At 46.3% G+C, this 20,180-nt stretch overlaps 1 protein-coding gene across 6 annotated transcripts in view; it reads left to right on the plus strand.

The window, feature by feature from the left end:
- SLC4A5 (solute carrier family 4 member 5) overlaps window positions 1-20,180 on the plus strand; it is a 118,090-nt gene that overhangs the window by 66,784 nt on the left and 31,126 nt on the right. For all 6 annotated transcript variants that reach the window (XM_074940365.1, XM_074940366.1, XM_074940368.1 and 3 more), the window contains exons 11-16: window positions 4,577-4,664; window positions 5,313-5,467; window positions 8,049-8,201; window positions 9,267-9,441; window positions 10,257-10,390; window positions 11,481-11,752. In XM_074940365.1, the coding sequence (XP_074796466.1) occupies window positions 4,577-4,664; window positions 5,313-5,467; window positions 8,049-8,201; window positions 9,267-9,441; window positions 10,257-10,390; window positions 11,481-11,752 (977 nt within the window). The remainder of the gene's footprint in view (window positions 1-4,576; window positions 4,665-5,312; window positions 5,468-8,048; window positions 8,202-9,266; window positions 9,442-10,256; window positions 10,391-11,480; window positions 11,753-20,180) is intronic.

A 20,180-nucleotide genomic window follows, 5' to 3' on the forward strand; every position in this document is an offset into this window, starting at 1 on the left:
CAAAACATTTTATTTTGATTGTTAGTGTTTTTCAAACCATTTCAACATTTGAAATAGAATTGGAGGAAATTTCAAAGCAAACAATCATTTCAAATGGAGAGAAGACTTTTTAGTATTTTGGTGGGTTTTTTAGAATTTTGGAGGGGGGGGTCCCCAAAACAAACAATTCAACAAAACTGACATGAATTTGCAAAATGTTTGTGTTGCCAAATCTGCATTTTTCGACACAAAATTTTCAGTCAAAAAACATTGCCCATCTCTAGCAGTATAGCATGTTACCTTCCATGTTAGCTGGGACAAAATTTTCTTCCCTTGTCTCAGGAGGCTACGGATTCCTAAAGTCTAATGCACTGTTCAGATGGCCCATGTAACTTTCACTAATGATAGTGGGCCAGCCAGGTCCTACATGGACTGGAGAGAGAATAGAGCTTTTATTAACCTATATTTTCTTGCAGCGTTTGATGGCTAATTTGGGAATCAGGACTCCTGGGTTCAGTTCCCAGCTCTGCGACTGACTCGGTGTATGAATCCCCTTTCCTGCTCTGTGCCTTAGTTTCTCCATGTATAGAATGGGTATAATGATACTGACCTTAAGTACTTTGATATTTACAAATGAAAAGGGCACAGTGGATGAAAGGGGGCAGTGCAAAGCGCATGCACCATGTAAATGCTGCTTACACTCTTTTTAACTAGTGGTCTGCAGATTTCTGGGTCTGGGGCATAGAATATTCTGCAGGTCCCTTGGTCCACCCCAACTCACCTCCATACATCAGTGCACAAAAAGATGGAGATGCATGTCTCTGAACTCTAAGCTCCGATGTTGGCTCTTGCTCAGAAGAAGGTTTATTTGGCACATAGCCTTGTGCTGGCCCACAGAACAGGGGTGAATTTCACTCACTACTAATATTCCAAACTGCGCTTCACTTCAGATTTTCAAGGCAGCTGATTATATAGCTTGTTTATTCGTAAAATCATTTCTTCCAATTATCTAATTGTTGGTTCTGATGATCAACATGGATTTGCAATTAGGCACCCTCAGTAGAGAGGAACTCAGGAAGTATGTCTGCCAATATTGCATCAGATATGTTATTGGGCAAGATGGGCAAACTATGGCCCGGGGGCTGCATCTGGCCCTTCAGACGTTTTAATCCGGCCCTCGAGTTCCAGCCGGGGAGTGGGGTCCGGGGCTTGCCCCACTCCAGCCGGGGAGCAGGGTCCAGGGCTTGCCTTGCTCCATGCATGCCAGGTCTCCGCGTGGCTCCCAGAAGCAGCGGCATGTCCCCCTTCTGCCTCCTATGCATAGGGGCATCTGGGGGCTCTGCACACTGCCCCCGCAGCTCCCATTGGCTGGCAACTGTGGCCAGTGGGAGCTGCAGGGGTGGCACCTGCGGACAGGGCAGCATGCAGAGCCTCCTGGCTGCGCCTCTGCGTAGGAGCTGAGGGAGGACATGCTGCTGCTTCCGGGAGCTGCTTGAGGTAAACGCTGCCTGGAGCCTGCACCCCGACCCGCTCCTGTGCCCCAACCCCAAGCCCTAATCCCCCTCCCACCCCCTGAACTCATTGGTCCCAACCCGGAGCACCCTCCTTCACCCCCAACTCCCCAGCCCCACCCCAGAACCCACACCCCCAGCCGAAGCCCTCACCCCCTCCCGCACCGCAACACCCAATTTTGTGAGCATTTGTGGCCCACCACACAATTTCCATACCGAGATGTGGGCCTCGGGCCAAAAAGTTTGCCCACCCCTGTTATAGGGCGTTTAAATGCCTCTTTGGAAAAGTAGGGCTTGACACTTGGGTTCTGGAGGAACCCACATAAAACCACATGTTTATATTAGTATATTTGATACAATATTTAGTATTTTATTAGATATTATTCTAAATATTTAAGTACTTTAATCAGTTTCTTTTTTAATTTTAACCCAGGGGCCTGTTTGGTGGAGCCAGAGAAGAAGCATTGCCCACTGGTTGGGCACTAGCTTAGGACTTGAGTGATCTGGATTTCAGTTCCCTGCTCTATCCCCTATTTCCTGTGTGACCTTGGGCACATCACTTGCCTTACCTGGGTTGTAGTTCTCATCTGTAAAGTTGAGATAAAAATATGTTCCTCCCTCTCAGCAGTGTTGTGAGGATAAATCCCATTAAAGGTCATGTTTCAGAGTAGCAGCCGTGTTAGTCTGTATTTGCAAAAAGAAAAAGGAGTACTTGTGGCACCTTAGAGACTAACCAATTTATTTGAGCATGAGCTTTCATGAGCTACAGCTCACTTCATCGGATGCATTAAAGGTTATGAGGCACTCAGAGACAAGAGTAACGGGGGGCCAGATAAGGAACTAAGATAGTAAGAGTAGCACAAGGTCTGGTCTCCTTATGGTATTGTCACCATTCAGGGACTGATATACCATCAGAAGAGCAGATCACATTTTGGGGGGTCCAGAAGTGCCTCCTTGAGACTTGTAAAAAAAATATTTCCAAAAGCCCCAAATGAAACGAAGGCCAAGGCAAATATTTAGCCCCATGCACCATCTCTGCCATGAACTGTAGACATCCTTAGGATCTGGCATGCGTTGCCAGGATTTGCCGGGGCTACGTAGAGCAACAATAGTAGAATGCTTTGGGGCAAGATATTCAAAACCTCTCCACGGTGGCCTAACTCTGCTCCTGTTAAAGTCAATGGGAGTTTTAACGTCGTTGTCGGTAGCAGCAAAGTTTGGCCTGCTCTGAGAGCTTTTGAAAAGCTCACCTTTTGGACAGTGATCAGAAACGCTGAGTTGCTCCTGTTCGAATAGCTTGCATCTTCAAACTGCCTTGAGTCCCCTAGTGCTGGAACTGGGGGTGCTGCAGCACCCCCTGGCTTGACGTGGTTTCCATCCTGTCCAGGGTTTATAGTTTGGTTCAATGGCTCTCAGCACCCCCACTACACAAATTGTTCCAGCCCTCCTGCTTGAGTCTGCAAAATGGTGCTGGGATTCTCATGAGAACAGGATTTCTGGTACTTACGGGTATTAAAGGTTTCCTATATTTCAGGTCACACATTCCAGTGACCGGCCACTATTTGAAGGGGAGGAGACCCTTGTGTAGCTGTAACCACAACCCTGGTTACATTATCTGTGGGATTGAACCTGGGTCCTCTGGGTCTACAAGCCTCTCTTGCTTGTAATAAAGGGCCAGATCCATTAACTCTAAGTCAGTAGCAGGCTCATTACGTGTTCTGTGCTTTCTAGCCATTAGAAGGGGACATGCTGTGTTAGTGTGGGTTGACACTAAAACTAAAGTTGACACACAAACTAAATGGATGAGTCTCTCCATCAAGTTCATCCATTGAACTTGATGGAGAGACTCCCTGGGGTTGCAGTGGGAGCTGGAGTAAGCCGTATCCGAGAGACCCAACTGGTGAAAATCAAAGGGCCTAGTCCTGCATTTCTTGAGCAGCTAAACTGCTTACATAGGAGCCCAGGATTGGAAGGGACGTCTTTACTGGGAGGAGTGGTAGATACGCTGGAGGGTAGGGATAGGATACAGAGGGAGCTAGACAAATTAGAGGTTTGGACCAAAAGAAATCTGATGAGGTTCAACAAGGACAAATGCAAAGTCCTGCACTTAGGATGGAAGAATCCCATGCACCGCTACAGACTAGGGACCGAATGGCTCGGCAGCAGTTCCGCAGAAAAGGATATAGGGGTTACGGTGGACGAGAAGCTGGATATGAGTCAACAGTGTGCCCTTGTTGCCAAGAAGGCTAACGGCATTTTGGGCTGTATAAGTAGGAGCATCGCCAGCAGATCGAGGGACATAATCATTCCCCTCTATTCGACATTGGTGAGGCCTCATCTGGAGTACTGTGTCCAGTTTGGGGCCCCACACTACAAGAAGGATGTGGAAAAATTGGAAAGCGTACAGTGGAGGGCAACAAAAATGATTAGGGGGCTGGAGCACATGACTTATGAGGAGAGGCTGAGGGACCTGGGATTATTTAGTCTGCAGAAGAGAAGAGTGAGGGGGGATTTGATAGCTGCTTTCAACTACCTGAAAGGGGGTTCCAAAGAGGATGGATCTAGACTGTTGTCAGTGGTACCAGATGATAGAACAAGGAGTAATGGTCTCAAGTTGCAGTGGGGGAAGTTTACATTGGATATTAGGAAAAACTTTTTCACTAGGAGGGTGGTGAAACACTGGAATGCGTTACCTAGGCAGGTGGTGGAATCTCCTTCCTTTGAGGTTTTTAAGGTCAGGCTTGACAAAGCCCTGGCTGGGATGATTTAGTTGGGGTTGGTCCTGCTTTGAGCAGGGGGGTTGGACTAGATGACCTCCTGAGGTCCTTCCAACCCTAATCTTCTATTATTCTGTCTTGGGCCATTGAGCCCAGTCCCCTGCTATTGCAGGTAACCTTGTCATATAACCCTGATAGTAACTTTATCAAGCTCCATCTTGAAATAAGTTAGATTGTTTGCCACCACTGCTCCTATTGGAATGGTTACCAAATACCTTTAGACCAGATCCTGCATACTGTCAAGAGTTGTAATTTAAACCACACAGTGCAAAGATGGCCATTAGCTCATGAGTTCTGTTCTTTTACCAGGTTCCTTTTTATTCTCCTGGGTCCTTCAGGAAAGGCAAAATCCTACAATGAAATCGGCCGAGCTATCGCTACCCTCATGGTCGATGATGTAAGTAAATCCGACGGCAGAGCCCTGCTCCTGTAGCATTCCCTTCACGTACGCTACGTCCAGGCAGTCCGTACGTTTACGGGATTTCCCAGAGGTGAAATGAGATGTCCCATCAGAGCTCCAGGACCAGAATGAAAACCGTAAGACCAGTTTGGCAGGTGCTGTAAAAATCTGTGCAATTCCATGGAAGTCAATGGAGATACAGCAGCTGAGGGATCTGCCCATAGGAATAAAGTTAAAATATTGGGCGGGGGGAGGGGTGTACACATGCCCATCCACTGCTGTCCTCCCTTGGATAGAATCCATTCAGCTGTGTGTCATAGGTTCCATATTGCCAAAACTTAGCGAAGATTCTTCTTTCATTCAGATGACAGGGAACTGGGCTTTTAGAGCAGGAGGGTCTGAGTTCTATCCCAGCGAATGTGTGACATTCCAGTGTGCAGCACAGATTCATTCAGATATTGTTCACAAGCACAGATGTTCACACTAGCAATGAGCGAGCCACAATCCGTGGTCCAAAATCTCTCTGATCTAGAAAGCATTTTCGATGAAGCCTAACCCTTCTTCTAGCAGAATTGGTTCTTCCCTCTCTCCCACTGCCTAGCTAACAGTTTGCCTAAACCGTTTGTCTGCTCTGTGTATTCCCAGCTTTTCAGTGATGTGGCCTACAAGGCCAGGGACCGAGATGACCTGATTGCAGGAATAGATGAGTTTCTGGATGAAGTCATTGTCCTCCCACCAGGGGAGTGGGATCCAAACATTAGAATAGAGCCACCCAAAAAAATACCTTCCGCTGAGAAGAGGTAGGTGGTGTTAATTGCAGTGCAGTTGATAGTGCACTGGACTGGGACTCAGGAGACCAGGATTCTATTCCTGGCTCTGCTACTGGGTAACCATAGGCAACTCCCTGTGCCTCAATTTTCCCATCTATAAAATGGGGATAATGTCCCCTTTGTAAAGCACTTTGAAATCTATGCATTAAAAAGCACTAAATAAGAGCTAAGTATTATTATTAGCAGCATAATGAACTTGATTGTGTTCATAGTTACAGTGGTGTAAATCAAGTCCATGGAATTACACTGATGTAAAACCAGCACAACCAGGGGAGCAGCATCAGACTCAATGAGCTGGAGCTGAGCTGAATTTTGGGTAACACAGCCGATGAAATGTGGCAATTCATTAGCAGAATTTGTATTAGCCTGGCCATTACTAGCATTCAGCCTCTGTGTTTAGGAACTCGGCACTATCCCTTTTTAGACAAATGTAAACGTAGCTATTATGAGGAATCTTTAAGGAATCTGCCTTGTATAATATTTTCTGTGACTCAATGCAAAGTTACTTAAGTACCATCTCTTCTTTCAAGCCAAGATACAAGCATTGCACTCAGATGCTAAAGTAATCTGTGGGCATGTAACCCTCTAAACTGGGGGGTACAGATTATGCAGGGATCCATCCATCTCTTGTGCAAGGGCCAGAACGCTCTGGAACAATATTCCAGCGCTTTTGCTGCATGGAGGACCTCATTTTGCAAGGACAAAATACGCTAAAGATTGCGACATGCTCCCTTACTGTGGCATAACATAGAAAGATTCCATGGCACTTTTCAGCATTGCCAAACTCAAGCGTTTTTATTTGTCTTCTGGGTTTTGAGCCTTTTAGGGTGGCATCTGCACAGCGAGCAGCGGCCCGTGGCAGCAAGCCTCCGAGCGCGCGTCTACAGATCCAGGCTCGTGCTAGAGTGCTAAAAATAGCCATGCAGAGATTTGGTCTCGGGCTAGAGATCAGGCTCCGAAGCCTACAGAGGGGGCGTAGCTCTTTTTAGCACCTTAGCAGGAGCCCCATGACTCTGTAGAGCCAGGCTCTGAGACTCGCTGCTCCGGAGCGCTGCTCGCTGTGTAGACGCACCCTTAGAGGTCACATTTTCAAGTTTTTCTCTGCAACCGGTTTCTCTGGAAACTTACTTTTTAAAGTAAAAGCTAGCTCATCCCCTGCCTCCAGCAGCTGGCACTTTAAGGGGAAAAACACCAACTTTCTCAAGACTTATAGGACAATCTCAGGCTGTGGAGAGTTGCTTTTTGGGGCAAGAGAAATGCTAGATCCAAATGACATCTTACCGAAATATATCCCACTCCTGGCTACAGTATGCTCCGTTTTTCATGATGCATTAATCCAGTAACTAAAGGTCGATTATCTCGCAGTGTGTGCACATGACCTAAACTGGAGTATGTGTGAGTTTTTCTCTCCTATTGGTAGGAAAAACTCCAGGAACAGAGAAGGTGGGTGGAGAGTAGAACTAATTTTCTAACTGCACCTCCTGGGTGACCCCGTGGCCAGGTTTTGCACAAGAGCAGTGTGTCGGGTGTTAGTGAAGAGAATGCTGGGGGCTGGGTTACACCTCTGTCCCTCATGGAAAGCATTTTTTGATGTTTCATATTTTTTTTTAAAATGGTTTTCTCACGGAAATCCAAATGTGGGCTTTGTGATTCTTCAGTATGCACCATTCCTCACCTCTTGTGTTGCACCGTTCCTCACCTCTGGCAGTTGTTGCAATGTGGCTGGCAGTGTTACAATGGCTGCTTGTGGGTCAATGGAAGCAATTTCTATAAGTATCCTCTATAATCCTCTAAGGTGACTGTGAGGCTTGTGAAGGTTCCATGTAAATGGAAAAATAACAATAGGCTAATGATCTATACCATTAAAGGAAATAACAGGCATGTGGTAGCTGGTATAAAACTCAAGGCTCCCACACAACCCTTGGCTTTTGTGTAGACTAGACCAGGTTGTGCAAGAATCTGTCTGCCTCACCCGCAATCACAGATTCAGGTCGTTCTGTACTTCACTCTGCAATAAATGGGCAGAGCCCTCCAGTGTGGTCTAGTGTCCAGAGAACTGGAGTGGGGGGGTCTGGGGTCTATTTCTGGCTCTGCCACTGGTGTGCTGGGTGACCTTGGCCAAGTTGCTGTGCCTCAGTTTCCCCATCTGTAACATGGAGATGATACTGTGCAGTGCTTTGAGATGAGATAAAACATGCTCTAGGAGAGCTAGGTGTGTTTACTTATTATTACTAGATTATCCTAAAGGCAAATCCAACCAAAAATCAAAATGCTGCCCCAGACACAACTGTGCTAAAGGGAGGCCCTGTGTATACAGCCGGGCTCTTGGGAGTCAAGACTCCTGGAAGTCCTGATTCTCCGTGTGACCTTGGAGAAGTTGTTTCACCTCCATGTGCCTCAATTATCCCCATCTACAAAGGGGAATCAGGAATGACCAACCCCTCGGGGTGCAGGGAAGCTAAACTCCTGCTGGTTGCGAAGTGCTTTGAGCCCTTCCTCGGGAGAGGGGAGATGCTGTTGTTCCCGTCATGGCCCCCAGTGTCTCTCTCAGGAAATCCGTGTTCTCGCTGAACGAAGCAGGGCAGATGAACGGCACCGCAGGAGGAGCGGCAGGAGGGGGCGGCGGTGGTGGAGGGGGTGGCAGCGAGGATGGAGAAATGCCAGCAGTGCATGAAGTTGGAGAAGAGCTTGTCTGGACGGGCAGGTAAGCAAAGCCTCGGCCCCCGAAACCTTGCACAGTGCACCAACGAGAGTGCCGGACGGTGCCAGCCTGGGTCCTGTGCTTCGGGGCAATATGCCCTCTCCTACAACCTCCTCGCATCTTCCCTTCCCCTTCAAGGATAAATGACATTCCCCACCCCACCCCAGATACAAGCACCTCTGCCCCCCTCCCAGCACACTCCCCAACACCCCCAGTGATAATGGTTCTAGTCCTCCCCTCCCAAACTGCCCTTCCCCCCAAATGTCCGTGAGGCCTCAGTCATGCTTTGATTCACACAGATCCTTACAAAAGTGAAGGCCAGCACTGATGGGTGTTGGTGCAAAAGTGCCTTTGAGTGTGCAAAATGGGGAGTTGCCCACCCAACGTCTCACATGCGTGCACAATTGCTTATGCTTGCAGCTGAACGCCAAGAAGCAAAATTTGCTTGACCTAGTCTCCTGGCTAAATGCTGCCAGGAAAAGTCAGAGCAAGTGTCAGACTAGATTCCGCCTTGGGGTCGGCGCTTGCCACAGAAACATCCGTGCCCCAGAACGCAATCCCTGATGCGTACGGATGACACGGGGCTCGCTGGTTGCTTGTGCCCTCCTCATCCGTTTGTTGCACTCACCTCTTCTCTCATGCTTAAAGTATGTCTGTATTGCCATCACAGGGTGTGTTTGCAGCTTGTGTAGCCAAAGCTGAGCGAGCTTTAATCTAGCTGGCACAGCAACTGGAACAAGAGAGCTGCAGCAAAACCTGCTCCAGTCCCCAGTACTCCAAGCCCGCCTGGAACTGTGGGTATTTACTTGTGAGGCTAGCCCACTGAAGCTTGATTAAAGCTAGCCTCAAGTAGGGCTGCATAAACTGCAGTCACCCCCTGCTATCGCACACCCTCGTGAACTCTTCGGGACGGGGCCGCGTCCTTGTTATGCATTTATACAATACCTAGTGCAGTGGGGTCCCGAGCCCAGGCACTACGACAATGCAAATAATAATCCTAAATTGCCTAGTTCCACTGAGAGCTCATGGGATTGCCACACCTGGGACCCTTCTGCATGTCTCCCCCAGGTTTTGCGGCGGCCTATATTTGGATATCAAGAGGAAACTGCCCTGGTTCCCCAGTGATTTCTACGAAGGCTTTCATATCCAGTCTATCTCCGCCATCCTCTTCATTTACCTGGGCTGCATCACAAATGCCATAACATTTGGGGGGCTGCTTGGTGATGCTACAGACAACTACCAGGTAAACCAAAGAGCTGTCCAGGGAGTTCTCCTTCTCCGAAGGATTATTAGAGCTGGACCCCAGCCAGAAAGTTTGACCGCAGATGCCCCAATGTTTGCAGGGTGGCTTTTGTTGGCACGTACCTTAGCTGTGCTGCATGGTGAGACATTGCAGCTCCTGCCCCTTGATAACACATGGGGCAGATAGCAGGATTCACAGCAGCTGGCTATAACCCATATGCAGTAGGCCAGGTTCCTGTGGAGCTGCAGCCAGTTCTCCTCCCTAATGTGGTAGGTAAATATCCCTGCCCTGTTGCTGTGAGAGATTTCCACCCCACTCCACCCCCCACTGGTGCACCTCCATGGCACAGGGCAGGACTGCGGTCCTCGGTATGAAAAGCCGTTCCTAGCTAAGACTTGGACATAACCGTCACTCACCCTGAGGGGGAGTCTTGGAGTCTGCAATCCCTCAAACTGCCACGTCTGAGCCCCACAGATACCTCACAGTGCGACGAGTCTGTAATGAAATCGCTGCTTCTGCTAGCGTTTTTCCTGCCTGTATGTCGCACGGCACCTGTGCTCAGTGCGGTAATTCACCAACACCCATTCAGCTTAGTATCCGCCCCAAACCGCTGACATGGGTCTTGAGGGACGGAGTGGGGATTCTTGCGCTGCCTGATTCCAGTGAGACGCAGGCCGGGAAGAAAGTGCAGGAGAACTGCCGTGAGTGTGTTCTGCAGCCACGCTCTGTGATTAGACCTCCCCTCGGCACGACTCCTGTGGTGCAACCCAGTGCACGTGTCTGACCTTCTCCCCACATTGTTTCTCTTCCCAAAGGGGGTCATGGAGAGCTTCCTCGGCACGGCGATGGCCGGCTCCCTGTTCTGCTTCTTTGCCGGGCAGCCGCTCATTATCCTGAGCAGCACAGGGCCCATCCTCATCTTCGAAAAGCTACTCTTCGACTTCAGCAAGTAGGTGGAGCTCACTCAGAATCGCGGCCCTCACAGAGGTAATGCCAAAGTGGGGAGCGGGGCACAAGAGCGGGGCAGGTTCAGAGTCATGGTTGAGGCCTACATACTGTCCCTCTAGCCATGTCATTATGGCTGTGGGCAGCACTTCAGGTGGGTCTACCAGAGAGAAGAAGCCGAGAGAGCCTACTCTACAGCTCTGCGGGTCTCCCAGTAAGAACAGTTTTGAAGCAGGTGCTCAGGAGACCACTAGCAGAGCGAGTGAGGAAGGGAACACAGCTGCTGCTCCTCTGCTTTGAGCAGAGGGAGCTTCCCCCATCTTCTCCCTAACTTCTCCACAGTTCTCTCTTCGGCGGATGCTGGGGGAGCTCCCCCAGTGGGTTTGCTTACTGGGGCAGGGCATCAGCAATCGGCCCAGTCATTGGCCGTCTCAGCCCAGTGGCCGAAGACTGGATGGGCCATGGAGACTGAGCTACCTCTGACCCTTGTCAGTGGCAGCTGCTGTGCTGGTTAGGGGAACGTTGGCAGGGTAGAGTGAGGAAACTCGTGCCACGCTTGTCCTGTGGATGACTCTCTTGATCTCTTCTTGGAGCAGAGACCCTGTCTGGGGTTCTCTGCTTGGTGTCCCCTACTGGGGTTCTTCTATTGCGCCTTTGAGTGCATCCCCATCCTTGTACGTCAGAGTTAGAGAGGAAGGATGGGGCAGTGGTTAGGGCACTAGACTGGGACTTTGGAGGCCTACGTTCAATTCCCAGCTCTGCCACAGACTATTCGTGTGACCTTCAGCAGGTCACATAGTCTCTGTGCTTCAGTTCCCCCTCTGAGTTGGGGATACCAGCACTGCCCTATTTCACAGGGGTGTTGCAAGGATAGATAAGGATGGAAATGGAGGCCATATAAGTACACAGACTCTGATTTCTTTTTCCAGGAGGGTGGCCATTATTATTGGGGTGAAAGGACCCCTATGGGGGGGCTCTTCCTTTCACTGGAGATCAGATACGGTGACACTTTCCATGAGCCCTCAGATCCCGTATCTCTCTTTCCTGAGCAGAGCTGTCATTTTGTTCTGACCTTCTGTTGTGCACAATTCCAGAGGCAACAGCATAGACTACATGGAGTTCCGCCTGTGGATCGGCTTACATTCTGCCCTGCAGTGCCTTATCCTGGTGGCTACAGACGCCAGCTTCATTATAAAGTACATCACACGCTTCACTGAGGAGGGGTTCTCCACCCTCATCAGCTTTATATTCATCTATGATGCTATCAAGAAGATGATCGGAGCCTTTAAGTATTACCCTATCAATGCAGACTTCAAACCAGACTACGTGACCATGTACAAATGCGAGTGCATTGCTCCTGACCCAGGTGAGTACAAGTCCTATTCCCTGTTGAGAATTTCACTGTGAAATTGCCGATTGTTTGAACCACGCAGTGGTCATGCTGAGGTCCAGTTCTTGAGAAAGAATGTTGCACAGCTTCCTGATTGGTCCTTGCAAATTGTGGAGGGGCGGGTAGCCTTTGCTGCATGAGCTTCATTTGGTGATTTACTCCAGCAGCTTGTTTTAAATGGAAGCAGTGCTGCCTAGTTAGAACACTGGGCTGGAACTTGGGAGACCTAGATTCTCTTCCCAGTTCTGTCACTGGCCTGCTGGGTGACCTTGGGCAAGTCTCTGTGCCTCAGTTTCCCCATCTGTAAAGTGTGTGTGTGTGTGGGGGGGAAATGATACTGACCAGCTATGTAAAGTGCTTTGAGATCTCCTGACAATATGATTATTAAATCTTGGCCAGCTGCACTTTCAAAGGACATTCCTGGGTACGAGTTTCACACCCCCACGATAGAGAGGTTATGATGGCTGTGCCAGTGTACCTGTGGGCACAGTACCTCTGGTTCCCTATAGCAGTGCTCCCAAAATGGAGCAAAAACAAATGTTAAACAAAAACATCATCTCCTTGGCAGGCCAGCCCATCCCCGGTCACTGAGATAGTGCAGCAAAATACCTCCTCTGTAGATGGCCAGATGTAAAACCATAGGAATCAGAGATGGAGAAGACTTGTTAGATCCAACTTCCAGACAATGCTGGATTGCTCCCGAGAGTATATTCTTGAATGGTTTTATCATCTCCAGTTGTAAGTGTGTTCAGTGACAGGACTTCCGTGGGATATTCACTAGGTTTCCACAACCCTTTTGACTGGTTCACCCCTTGGTCCTTTTCTAGAAATGCATCTGTGTAGGAGTTGGGGGTGGGGTGTTTTGTTCTGATTTTTAACAGCTACGTATGGTACTGCGCTGATTTCTACCACCGCAAAGATACAAAGGGATAGGGCAATTCAAGGAAAACGACATTGGGTGAGAGGAAAACAAACTTTTTCCAGAGCCAAGATGTACCCGTTCTCTGCCAATGGCTGTATTGAAGAAGGCTGTAATTTAGGCTCATTTATATCACACCAAAACCAACCAAACAGCTTTTTGTTTTTATTTCATACTCCATATTCATATTTGCTCTTGGAAGTTAATTTCCAAATTATCCAGAATTCAGATTCACACTGAGTAGTGTAAAAGTACTTGTAGGACTCAGAAGGGAACAGAGTCATTTATTGTCATGGTATCAGGAAATGTTTTCCCTCAGAATTGCTGATTTATTTAAGGGGAGAAAAATGCTCTTGGAGATTTTAAAATCGCTATGGAAGGAGAAGGTAGAAAGGTACGACAACATCACACATGCTCTGGAAACAGAAATGTAGAAATAAGTACTGGCCTGCAAAATAACCTCCATAGACATCTGTCTGATTGCACTTCATTACACGTTAGCTGCTTATCTGATGTGCTGGAAGTAACATGCATCACTTTTTTTGGTTTCTTTTCTTGGCTCGTGGCCATCAACGATGGGCATTTGTGCTACTAACCAACCACAACACTGTGTGTAGTGTCCCCTCCAGCTCAGATACCATGGTGATGAGCACAATCACGGATACCTAGGCAGATCATATTGCATCGTCTCATTGTGACACAGCGGGTATGTCTACACGGCAGCCTGGTGTGTGATTTGCAGCTCCTGTAGGTGTACCTCTGGACTAGCTGTACTCTAGCTAGATCTGCGAAGCTTCTGGGTACATACACGTTGGTGCTGTCTGCATCACTATTTTTTAGCAAGCTTTTTAGGTCACTTGTTGACATATCATCCTGACGTGAGGACACTGGGTTGTGAGGTTTCAGAGTAGCAGCCATGTTAGTCTGTATCTGCAAAAAGAAAAGGAGGACTTGTGGCACCTTAGAGACAAACAAATTTATTTGAGCATAAGCTTTCGTGAGCTACAGCTCACTTCATTGGATGCATGCAGTGGAAAATACAATGGGGAGATTTTATATACACAGAGAGCATGAAACAATGGATGTTACCATTCACACTGTAACGAGAGTAATCAGGCTGTACCGTGATGTCACGATTTCACTTGTGAAACTGTGGACTGTGCCACCAGCCTTATGTGTGTTTTCTTTTTCTTCTTATGAAGAGTGTCAGTGTGTTGACATGTTAATTGACAATAATTATAACAATCTTGCAGCCATTCAGCTCCAAACTAAGGGCTTGACCCTGCAAGGGCTGAGCACTTGGGCCTGATCCAGTGAAAGTCTTAAGATGCACTTAAAGTTAAGCACACAAGTAGCCTGACTGAAGTCGTCAATGAAACTATGCAGATGTTTAAAGTTAAGCACATCTTTAAGTGTTCTGCTGAATTCAGCTAGAATGCTTGATAGAGGCTTAAATCAATATAGGACTCTCCACTCACATTCCCCATATCTGGAGAGTCTTAGGGACTATATTTGTTTCCTTTCAAGCTAAGCAGGCAGAAACATGCTACTGACTGCTGCAAGTTCTTCCCGGGTTGTTTTGGTCTGGAAGCATCTCTACGTTTTTTTCCCCATCGGTTCATTCAGGGCTAGCCTATATTACCGCATTACGTCGGCCCACTGGAGCACATCTGGCAAAGATGCACCGTGGCAACAGGAGAGCTCTCTCCTGTCAACAACATTACTCCACCTCCATGAGAGGGGGAAGCCATGTCTGCAGGAGAATGTCTCTTGCTGACCGAGCGCGGCGTGGACACTGCTGTAAGTCGACTTACGTCGCTCAGAGGCTTTTTCACACGCCTGAGCGACATAACTTACATCGACTTAAGCGGTAGTGGAGACAAGCCCTCAGCGAAGACAAGAAAAAGTTCATGGACTCTTGGAATTCTTCAGTGGTGTCATTATTGTGTTTTCTCGTGTTGACAGCACCCTGCTCTGCATTGCAGTGGCTGTTTTGCTTTGTGGTTAAGGCCCTATGGTCATCCTGCCAAAGCGTCTTGCTGAAACTTCAGTTTGCACCTTTGTGCTGACTGTAGAAAAAAGTAATGTCCCATCTCGAAATCTGTCCGCAGTGAAGTGCATCACTGAGCATTTGTGCACAGTTTGGTTTGTTTGATCCTTTGCCATCTTTACTCTTGTAAAATCATAGAAACTACTGACTTTGATTTCCATATCCTCAGCCAGTGCAGGCTTGTTTCCTACAGTGTGTTCTAAAATGTCTTGGCCAAAGCTGGTAAACGGGTCTGATCCGAATATTAAATCTGCTGAGCAGTAAATGCTGCCACTGAAGCATTTAGCTGGCTTTGCTCGTGTTTAAATATTGGTTTGTTGAAGTTTTTTCCTGCATCAGTAGCAAGTAACCTTTCAGAAAGACCTGCTGTCAGCACAAGCATTCTTCCTCTTTTTTGTAGGAACATAAGAATGCCCATATACCAAACAGAACAATTGTCCATCAACCCAGGTCTCTAATATCCTATCTCTAGCATCCTTTACTAGATGCTTCAGAGGAAATTGAAAAATTCCTGGTCCAGTACACAATTGCATTCAGTCCAGTTCTGCAGAAACCCACTGGATTGTCTGCTTGCCAGGCGGTAATCAGTGGTGTTCTGTTCTCACTTGATTCACGTGTATCCTTTTTTCAGTGGTACAATGCAGCAGTGTGCTTTGAAGTACCAGTGTGCCATTGCAGCGTTGGTATTGGAGCTTGGTGTAGTGGTTAGAGCAGAAAGAACAGGAGGACTTGTGGCACCTTAGAGACTAACGAATTTATTAGAGCAGGGAACTCGGAGCTAGGACTTTTGGGTCCTATTCTTAGCTCTGCCACAGAAGCGCTGTGTGTGCATGGGCACATTACTCAGTTCACCTAATGACGCATTGGCACTTCAAGGGTAATATACGTGGTGCACGGGGATCACTGGAGCTATGTTTCTCCATGGTGTACATGATACATCAGGTAGTCAAGGCAGCTAGTGAGAGAGGGCAAGGGAAATTTCCACAATATATATTAAAGGCGGAGTAGAGCGGTAATCCAATGGCAGGTTCCGGGAACGCGCACAGGAATGCGGGGATCTGCAGGTGCATTAAGATGCAGAACTGTTTCTGACAACTCATTCTGGCAGATGGGGTCCTGTTAGTTCCCACTTACAGTATTAGAGGGGCAAAAAGAACTAGGGCCTGAGACAGTGTGTGGCCCTCTAGGGTAAAAACTATAGGAACAAACCTACAGAAAGCTTCAGAGATTTATGTTTGGCTGTTATAAGATAACAGTAAAGACAGACTCCAGGAAGTGGAGGAGGTAAGTTTGGGCCAGGTCTGGGGTGTGCATGTCCTGTTTGCAGCAGAGTGGGAACTTGGCCTACGGGCAATTTCCGTTTGCTACCTTGCTGACACGTACCTTCACTTTCTCTAAATGGGGACAGAAAACAGCAGCTCTTTTCTTTTTGAAAAACAAACAAACTATTTTCTCTGACTTGGAATTTACAGTTTAATCTGATTGGAAACATGTTCCTGTTAACATGCAATTGGTGAGGTCACCTCAGGGATATGTACAGTGCCATCCTGAAAGATGCATGTCAAACGTTGCCTGCTGGTGTCTGCCAGTAATTCTCCGGCAGAACACTGAGTACATGACACAGCCATATGGAATGCAGACGGAGAGACAGAGGAAGCTAGAGAAGGCAACCAGCCCCCTTGCAAGTCTCTGTCCTTTTGTTGATTTAGGAATAACATACTACCTGGTTTGGGCTACTGGCTCCTATTGCTGAGCTATAGTTCTCTGAGAAAAAAAAATATATATATATATATATATATATATATATATATATATATATATAACTATATATGTATTTTTACTGCCAATTCCAAGTCCTGCTAGCTACTACACTTACCATTTCCAGTTTCTTCCCTTCAGAATCATCCATCTGGGCTGGCTGGAAAATTTTCCATCTGAATTTTTGTCTAATGGAAAACTGGATTTTTTTGACCAAAAATGAACATTTTACCAAAAAGTGCCTATGTTTCTTGAAAAATTTTCAGTTACTCATTGGAAAACTAAAGTCTTAACAAACACACTTTTTTCAAATTTTTTGGCCAAAATTTTATTCGTTTTCAGTTGCCAAAAACTGGGGGGAAATCAGGGTTTTTTAATGAAAAGTCAGAATTTTCTGCAGGGAAAACCCCTTCATTTTCCAACCAGCTCTTTCATGCATATCTCAGTGAATTCCCTTCCTGTTTGGAGAAACTGTCAAATATTTTAAAGCAAAAGTTTGGATTTTGTTTGAAAGAACCACAACTAATATGACTAGAAAGATTTTCAGGACACTTACATTTTAAGGAAAACAGGAGGAATTTGCATTGACCCCTTCCCCCTCATTTTTAAAGAAAGCTTATGCTCAAATAAATTGGTTAGTCTCTAAGGTGCCACAAGTACTCCTTCATCATCCTACAGTTTTAGAAACTCAAACATAAATCATCATCCTAGTGCAAATAAGACAGAAAGTGAAACTTAACATAAATACACTGAAACTGAGCAGTCTAGTTCCACTGAGTCTAAACTGAGTTGAATCCATGCAAATAAAATTCGTGAATAATGAAAAGTAAATTCATTTTTTATATTCCAGTTTTAATCACATATCACAAGATTTTTTTAAATATATTAATTTAATCTTGAAAGTGCCTCTTAAATTTCAGTCTGCATAAAGGGTTCGTTTATTTAGCTCTTTTTTGCAGTGAAAATTGAGTCATTCCTGAGATTGCAAAATCATCTGTCTTTGCAAAAATGTTGCCTATTTGTTTGGCAGGAAAATCAAGCCTCTTAAACTGGCTTAGAAATTCTAACTTTTTTCTTTTCCAGGTCTATTTTTAATCAGTTTTCTTAAATCTTCCCACATTTTAAAACTCTGACTAGAGAGGCTGCAATTTCTTGCTGCCAGAGGATCAAATTCTGTTCTTGGTGAAGTCACTGCATATCTGGAGTCACTCCAGAGACTTCAGTGGAGTGATTCTCATTTCAACTGATGTAAGGACCTGATGCTGTAGAAGCCTGCGGTGGTGCAGGATCAGGCCCTCCCAGAGAGCAGAATTTGACCCTTTGAGTCGTCTTTTCTGAAACAGCACTTCCCACTCAGTGGCCACAGGTCTGCTAGCCTGTTAGCAATAGCAGGGTCTGAAAAAGTGCTTGCCCTCCCTGGGCACAGTCTGGGTGACCTTGTGAAGCATTAAATATAAAAAAAGGGAAATCTGAAGAGAGGGCCCTGTCCCTGTCTGGTGCAATGCAGAGGGAGAAAAGGACCGTTTCAAAAAAGAAATGGACTATCATGTGTGCAAAGTTACCACAAAAATATTCCCAAAACAATGGTGAACTTTTCCAGTTTGATTAAATGTTGCATATACACGCAACTTTCTGCACAAATTTGCTAACACTTTCTTTTCCGTACATTGCTGAGCAATACCCAAATGGAAGGCATCAGCAGACAGAGGCAACAGCCGTGGAAGCTGAAATCCACTAGTGAGCCAAAGGACAGGCGTGGCCGTGCAGGCTTGCCCCGTGCAATCCCGGAGACATCACTCAGTTCTGACTGGGAAAAACTCCAAGCATGGAGTTACATTGGTTTAAAATCAGTGTGAGAACAGAATCAGGTCCTTCATCTCTAGGGATGATTTGCTAGCATAGTCTCCATGGCTCATTTGACTTCTGAGATGGCCCATCTATTACAACCAGTTGTAATGGTGGGTTAGTGGGTTCCCACAAACTGCTCTGAAACCCACACATTTCACATGTGTTTCCTGTGAACACCATCTGGGATCCAGGTTTGAACTAGAGGGAACTAAATCAACTCGTCTGATTTCTGAGGACGTTAGCACAAAAGAATGTTTCTTTTTGGCATCATCATCATCATCTTTTCAGCAGGATGGTCTCCTGTAGTAATAGCTTCCTTTGAACCCAAACCCATATCGGGGTGTAGTGACAGGTGAAGTATACAGAAGCGTGTGGGAGTCACAGGGCACTTTCTGCCTTTGGACTGTGTCTAAACAACATGATCTAGCCCACGGAGACTGAATTACTCTCACACCTAGAAGCAGTCCCTTCAGGACAGAGTTTGAGGCATGTTGGCCAAGTCTGTGTGGACAGCTAACCTTCTTTTCATCCATGCAGTATCTGTTCTGTGGACAAAGGATTTCAGTCTCCAGAGCTGTCAAGCTGGCATCTTTTTACCATCACTGAGTTAATTTAAAAATGAAATGTATTTTAAGTGACTTAAATCTGAGCTGAGCAAATCAGAACCACACGTATCTCCTTTGTTACACGCAAACCCCGAAGTCCACATGGAAACCCCATTCTCCTCTAGAAGTTTTTCTACGCTGTAAACCCTCAATCTCCTCCCAACAGCAGCAACACTTAGACTTGATCTTTCACCCGGGTTGCTCTGGGCATCTAATAAAGTGGTCTCCGATTTGGACATTTCACTCTTCCAGATATTGAGAGTGTGTTAATCTCCTTTTGGTCCTTTTATTTATTTTTGTTAGTTCTGATTTTTGACTATTGTAACTGATTTGTACCATATTTGTCTCTGCTGCACACATCTATTTGGCTGCTTTCAATCTCAAGTGAGTATCGCTTTATAAATATTAAAATTATTTAATATTTGATACTCTTACCCTTTTGTTTTATTTTTATTTTTTTAATGTTTCCTACTTTTATCTCGAGTCCAATATATCCATTTGTGTAAAGCACTTTTATGGGCCTTCTCAGAAAAATACAGCCAATGCTACAATATTCTTTAAGATGGGCAATGAACAATTTTAAGCAGTAGAAATTGCAAATATGTCTGGTTCTGGAAAAGCTAAAGGTTATCGAAAGAAACCTTTAACATTGTAAAGTCTGGAGTTAATCGAACCAAAAGTCACATGAGTTCAGTTTTCCCTTCCTTTTTCTCTGGTGGTGGAGTATTGTTTTGGTAGCACCAAGGGCTCTGATTCTAACCCAGCAATCACTTCTCCTTCATTAATTATCCTGTGTAGTTCATCGGGGAAAGGAATGACAGTATCTTGAGGCAGGACATTAGATGTTATGTGTTTGCTACCTTCAGAATTATAGAAATGTTAGGCTGGAAGGGACCTCAAGAGGTCATCTGGTGCAGTCCCTTGAGCTGAGGGAGGACCAAGTCAACTTTCGACCATCGCTGACAGGTGTTTGTCTAACCAGTTCTTAAAGACCTCCACTGATGGGGATTCCATGACCTCCCTTGGAAGCCTATTCCAGTGGCTAACTCTCCTTATAGTTAAACAGTTTTTCCTAATATCTAATCTAAATCTCCCTTGCAGCAGATTAAGCCCATTACTCTTCATTCTGCCTGCAGTGGTCATGGAGAACAACTGATCACTGCCCTCTTTATAACAACCTTTAACATAGATGAAGAATTGTTAACTGGATTGGGCGGCCCATGG

Source organism: Natator depressus, chromosome 26, assembly GCF_965152275.1.
Source record: "Natator depressus isolate rNatDep1 chromosome 26, rNatDep2.hap1, whole genome shotgun sequence".
Taxonomy (NCBI): domain Eukaryota; kingdom Metazoa; phylum Chordata; order Testudines; family Cheloniidae; genus Natator; species Natator depressus.